Below are 6,875 nucleotides of genomic sequence, written 5' to 3'. Positions count from 1 at the left end.
CATGTATGCTTGATTATAAATGAACTAATTATAGCAGCCTGATCCTGATAATCACATATATAATGATAACATATTGACCCCATTTTGTTAGTATTATAGGTATAATCGATTTTTGACTTTCTACTAAACACAACTGTTAATCTAAAATTTACTGAAATTTATCTTTTCAATTTTATAGCTGAATTAGTGATTTTCAGTCACAATCTGTCTTGAAATAATAAGAGGTCCCAACCAAAAGGTACACGATTTTTAATATCCCAAGAGTACACCTGAAAATCGGATAGTTTAAGATTATATGATCTGATATCCCTTGGGTAAGAAAGGGAAGACATTAAGAACTGGAGTGTGAAAGACTGAACGAGGAACTGGACACAGAGCTGAAAAGGGAGATGTCGCACAGATTTGAAATCGTTGAGATTTCACTAAAGTCAAAATATAGGACAGTTCATAAACATCTAAACTTTAACCTATAATGAATAAAGTCTTAAACTATTGGAACACTGCATTAGATGTAACAGTATTGGAAAATTTAGTGTTCACCCCAGAAACCTGTTTGGCCACAACAGAATAATTTCAAGTTTATTTACAATTTACACAGTGTACAATTGAGAATGAAAATAGGGAATGTGTCAAAGAGACACAGCTCGACCAGAGAACAGACAACAACCGAAGTACACCAATGTGTTTTCAATGTTATATGTATATGTTAAGTATGTTTAAATGAACATACGGTACCATAGTTTAGGACTTTATTTGTAATAGGTTGATAAATACAGGCAAGGTTTTATAGATGTTTATGACGTGTTCTATATTTTGACTTTAGTGTGGTTCGTGTTGTTTATTCTTTAGTTTTCTATGTTGTGTCGTGTGTGCTGTTGTTTGTTTGTCTTTTTCATTTTTAGCCATGGCGTTGTCAGTTTGTTTTAGATTTATGAGTTGGACTGTCCCTTTGGTATCTTTCGTCCCTCTTTTTTTAACTATGGTAGGATTTGACTGTCTTCCCAGTTTTGTGTTGTACCGTAGTTGATGTGTGTGAATGCTTTTTGACGAAATGTATATGTATTCCTTTAAACCAGCTTTTCTTCTGTTAAGAACATAGTTACATTTCATATTTCATATGTGATACATAAAATTTTAGTCATTGTTGGAAAATAGATAGCAATATATAAGAACTTAATAGTTTTCCAAAGAACAGGAAGTCATACTTTCATTAATATGTATCGTGTACATCTACATATTTATTTATCGAGTGAAACAACATTTTCAGATTAGAATATATGAAACTTTATTACGTTAGCATGTTTTAGTAAAATATTGGGGTCAGATTTTTCCTCTCCCAGATCAGTTGTTAAAATAAAATCATTTATCCTTGTTACATAATTATCATGTTTCACTAACAAGAAATAATTGAACAGTTATTATATACAAAAATCTCAAATGTTTGAGAAACATGAACATACCCTACTATGAGAACAGAAAATAATTTAAACACATATTTTAGTACAGATTGATATCAAACAACGTATATAATTATGTTAAGTAGAAAAACATATATCACATTTATGACAAAGTCGTAATAAGACTTAAATAGATTGTAAATTTAACTTGCAATAAAATTCATTTATATTAATTTTGCAATACAGTTGTATATGAAATCCTTTTTTTGGGAAAAACATCTTGTTATGAATTTATACAATTATTGTCTGTTCATAACATTAAAGAGCTTAACGGTCTAGGTATATGCCTTTATTTAGCTGTTAAGATTCGTTATTCATAATATAATGCTGATTTTTCATTATTTATATTATTTGTTGTCATTATTTGCCGATGATACAAACTGTTTGTAATCATAAAACATGTATGTAGTTATTCACTGATGCTATTATATTTGCATATGCAGGGCCGTAATTAGGGTTCAAATTCAGGGGAGGCAGGGTTTAGGGGCCGCCGATCGAGCCCCCCCCCCCCTTCCGCCGATTTTTTTCTCGCAGTAAAATGGCTTAAAATGACCCGTTTTCCTTCGATTTCCTTACTTTATGAATCATCAGTATTGCTGGATCCCGGAAGCAATTTTTATGCAAACAATTATTATCTGTATTTAAAGATATTTTTGTTAGAAATCAAACTGGTGAGTTAAAAAAAAAACATATAAAGCAAGATCATAGAAAGCAAGACATTTTATTTTGTTGAGGACCTTGAATTTCAATGTTGTTGAAAGCAGAACAGACATGTATATAACTACAACCAGGGACTTTCTAAACTAGTATACACTTAGTTTAGAAAGTGTCTGTTTCTACGAATGGGAGTGTTTAACTACTAAGGCATTGACCATAATGTTCTCGTACGATCGGCCGGGAGACGTTAAATAAATGACCCAACCGCTGATTCAGCCGGTAACGAATTTCCGATATCATAAAAGATTCACAATACAAAGAGAACTTCCTCTGTTTAATGGACCCCTAAATAAATGTGAATAGTTAAGTTTTATTCAAAATTGTCGAAAGCAAAGTTTCATATGTGTTCTCGTACGAATACTGAATAACAGACGGACGGCCACACGAAAAAAAAATATACTGAAACGGTTCACTTTCGATCAAAAAACCGAAAAATGACAGATATATCACGTATCATGATAACACTGTTAAAACTTTAAACTTTTGTTGGTTATAATATAACTTATTCAAGTTCTTCGTGTACACATTGTCAATATTTAATTTTACTACTTAAAAAAAAAGTTAATTTTATTACTTCAAATCTGTATTGCTTCTTAACAAAAGACTTTTATTATGGTCTTGTTAATATACTTCATAAATTTTCTTTAAATAGAATGCACAAGGTCGTCCACATAAAAATATTGGTGAAAATTTAAGTAAACAAAATTCAAACAAAAGGTTTTAAATATATAACGGTTACGGTTACAGTTTGCAATGATTTTAACTTCCGCGATGCATGATATAGATAGTTAAAAGAATTTAGTCGGATTTCTTTCTATATGGAGCAAAAATCATAATTGGATAATTATATTTGGATGAAAATGAATCAGATAAGACGAATGTTCCTTTTATTTATCATGTTAACAATATTACACGGAAACCATGCAATGCCTTGTACGTACAGTAGGAATAGAAACCATAAGCTGATTGCTCATTGTGAAAATCAAGGATTTAATTCTGTACCACGGAATCTTAGTCGAAATATAAGTGAGTTAATTCTTTCAAATAACTCGTTACGCATGCTGGAAAACGATTCATTCGTCCGCTATACGAAAATGGAAGTCATGATTTTGAGCAAGAATTTTATATCTGAAATCCAGGAGGATGCCTTTGTTGGACTACATTTGCTTAAAGTGTTGAAAGTAAATGATAATTTGATTAACATTACAACCCTTTCAAATGGTGTTTTCAGACATCTTAGTAATCTAATTGATCTAGATATAAGTCGCAATAAGAAGTCATTGCATGAAAACACTGCGTTTGTTTACCCTGATGGTGCATTTTCTACATTGAGATCCTTGCAAAATCTGTCAATAGATTTATTCATGTTCCCTGAATTTGGAGCAGGATTTAGTTCCCTAAAAAACCTTACTGTTTTAAAATTTTCTCAATGTTATTTGAGAAATAGTAGTCGATTTCGGCTATCTAATTCAACATTCGAACATTTTTCGGCAAACCTGAAAGAACTCTATATGAGCGGCTGTCGTAATTTTTTTCTACTGGAATATGGTATATTGGAATACTTTCCTAACTTAAAGATTTTAGATCTCTCCGAATCATACGTGCACCTATATCAAGCATTGCGTATTCTACATCCGTTTCAGTATAAGAACATGTCTGTTATAAACTTTCACCACATAAGCGATAATTCAATCAATGAGGATGATTTTCCATACTCTGTTGTATTAACAGCAGAGTTAATGACATATTTAAGAACTATCTGCATTGAGGCATTGGACCTATCAAAAACAGGAATTGTAGATTTTAAGCATAATTCTTTGTTATCGTTCGAACATCCAGAATGTTTCAAAACATTCATCATATCGGCTAACAGATTACCTACAACGACTGCAAAGCATTCCTTACAACTTTATTCTTTTTTCATGAAAGCAATTAACATTAAAGTTTATGATGTGTCATACCTGACTATAGATTATGCTCATCCTGTCTTTATCAACGTATACAACACCGAATCGTTTTATCATTTACCAAAAAGTGCGAAATATTTTCAAATGTCCCCGCATTGGAACATTAACTACTCACTTCCATCATCTATAGAGTTTCTTAGATTCACTCATGTACAATCCACCCCTACTTCAGCATTTATAACTTGCAAAAGCACATCGCTTAAATATCTTGATGTATCATATGGTGTTTACAAACGTTATCCAAAATTTTCAGAAGACTGTTTAAAGCAACTGGAATATTTGGACATTTCCGGAATTTCAGTAGCAATCATCACTTTTCCACCAATGCTCTTACCAAAACTCGTTGTGCTAAAAATGACAAATGCACGAATAGACCAAATTGTACGTAAAGGTAGAGAATGGATGTCTTTTAGAGCCCCTGTGTTGAGAGAAGTAGACATATCTTTTAATAACATTTGGACTTTGGAGGAAACAACTTTCTTCGAACAGCCACATATAACGCATTTAAATATGTCAAACAATTTATTCAGGACCATTCCTAATTTTGTAACCAAGCTTCAAAAGTTAGAATATTTGGACCTTTCCAATAATTTGATTACCTCTATAGACGATAACATAAGGCTTTGGCTGGATAAAATTATCCATTTAAATCCTATCATAAATTTGGATAACAATGCCTTTGTATGCTCGTGTGACACTCTGGATTTTCTTCTGTGGTTTGAAAAGACAAACGTAACATTTTATAACGGAGATAATTATACCTGCACTATGTCAAACAATAAGCAAATCCTATTAAAGGAGGTAGCAAAGAATACCAACAAATACTTCGCTGACTGCAACGCAACTTTATGGCTTCATGTAGGTATAATATTGGTTGCTAGTGCATTCGGTATTTTTGTACCTCTTTCTCTTCTCTATAACTATAGATGGAATATTATTCTCTACATGTATAGGAAAGTCCGACGAGTTGTTGAGAAAAATTTGCATGAAAATTATATATATGACGCATATGTTTCTTATGAAGAAAGAAGCGTATTGTGGATACAGAAGTGTCTCCTTCCTAAAATTGAAGAAGAATGGGGACTTAAAGTGTTCTTACATGATCGAGATCTTCTTCCTGGACATATTACGGCAGATGCAAAAGCAGAATCAATTCAGCAGAGTAGACATGTCGTGTTCATCATTACTGAACATTTTACCGAGGGAAAGTGGGGAAGATTCGAAATAGATAGAGCAAAATATGAAAAATATACTACAAACCATAGAAAAATAATTGTCATTTTGCAAAATATTCGAATCGAAGATGTTCCAGACGAAATTGTGAATATTTCAAATGACGTGTGCTTCATTGAAATGGCTTTGAACGAAAACGAAATTATCAACAGTACAGATAATCAACGGGATTGGCTTAAGTTAAAGGCTTTGCTGTATCTAAATTAGAAAACATACATGTTTGAAGAAGAAACATTTTAAAATCATAAATTGTATAAAAAAAGTAAAAAAAGATATATTTCGGTAATGAAAATCACATTTTGATAAAACGTCCGACTCAAAACGACAAAACAACAATGAAGATACAACTCATTAAACCGGATAAGTGAATTTGAACAACACGAATCCAAAAAACACTGGAAGTGATATCAGGTGATTCGAAAGTTAAGTAGTGTCTGCTATACGTTGCATGGATGGAGAGTTGTCTCATTGGTACTCATATATACCACATCTTCTTATATATATAGGTACATTATTTGAATGTGGTCTTAAATAACATCGTAGTGAAATTTTTTTTTTTTATAGACGGACCAAGGTATATTATATTTGATAACGATTATAAAGAGGACTATCAAATGTCTCTTTATTGTAATGACATGTTCTGTATTTTTCGTAATATCTATGTTTCAAGTATATTTTACGGGCTGAATCGGTTTTGGTTCATTTTGTAATTATTGTTTTGTTTTGTGGCATAGAGTTAAAAAATAAAATTTATAATTGAACAAGTAAGTAAACTGCTGCATATTTCCCACTCATAACACATTTTGACCTATACACCTTTTTTCATAAGTATATTTTTAGGAGTCAAGTGTGTGTGATTTTGTCATGGTAAGTATAGTCCTCATATGTCAAATGAAAAGACAAGACGTAAATAACACTTAAGATACGATTTAACTTTATTACGCCATAAAAATGATAACTAAAAATGTCATACATGTAACTTTGATCAATAACCTTATAGAAAAATTCCGGGTTGCGTAGAGTCTATTTTTCCATATAAATGTACTAATGTGATACCTAGATGTCACATATCCCATGTAAGTCATATCTTCGATGTAGGTTCGAGATTAACGATTTAAGATATGTCTTCCGTGGGATTGGATGTTCAAAACTTCGTCATTCAAAACTTGTACATATAGTGATTAGCAGAGACCAACGAAGTTTACCGATATTCAGATCTCGTTAATTGATATTGAATGTTCAAACAAATTACACCAAAACAACTTGAAAATCGCATGCACTTAAAAGTGAGGAAGAAAGGGTTCGTTGTTAGCGTATGCATACCTTGCTATGCATGGATGAAACCGTCATTTTTTTAGAATTTTGGATTCTCAATGCTCTTCAACTTCGTACTTGTTTGGCTTGATGAGCGTCACCGATGAGTCCTATGTAGATGAGACGCGTGTCTGGCGTACTAAATTATAATTCTGGTATCTTTGATAACTATTTGTATGCCGTTGAA

General features: G+C 32.0%; 1 protein-coding gene across 1 annotated transcript; it reads left to right on the top strand.

Moving 5' to 3' along the window:
- Nucleotides 1–2,920: 2,920 nt before the first annotated feature.
- LOC143079221 (toll-like receptor 2) lies at nt 2,921–6,344 on the top strand. The gene has a single exon (XM_076254452.1). It carries the CDS (start codon nt 3,029–3,031, stop codon nt 5,579–5,581), a length of 2,553 nt encoding a protein of 850 aa, XP_076110567.1. The 5' UTR covers nt 2,921–3,028; the 3' UTR covers nt 5,582–6,344.
- Nucleotides 6,345–6,875: the final 531 nt, after the last annotated feature.

Source organism: Mytilus galloprovincialis, chromosome 6 (assembly GCF_965363235.1).
Source record: "Mytilus galloprovincialis chromosome 6, xbMytGall1.hap1.1, whole genome shotgun sequence".
Taxonomy (NCBI): domain Eukaryota; kingdom Metazoa; phylum Mollusca; class Bivalvia; order Mytilida; family Mytilidae; genus Mytilus; species Mytilus galloprovincialis.
The sequence above is the reverse complement of the archived record's forward strand: the minus strand, read 5'-3'. Positions and strand labels throughout refer to the sequence as shown.

Excerpts from the sequence above, each read along its gene's own strand:
- LOC143079221 (XM_076254452.1), top strand. The coding sequence starts at position 3,029 with ATGAAAATGAATCAGATAAGACGAATGTTCCTTTTATTTATCATGTTA.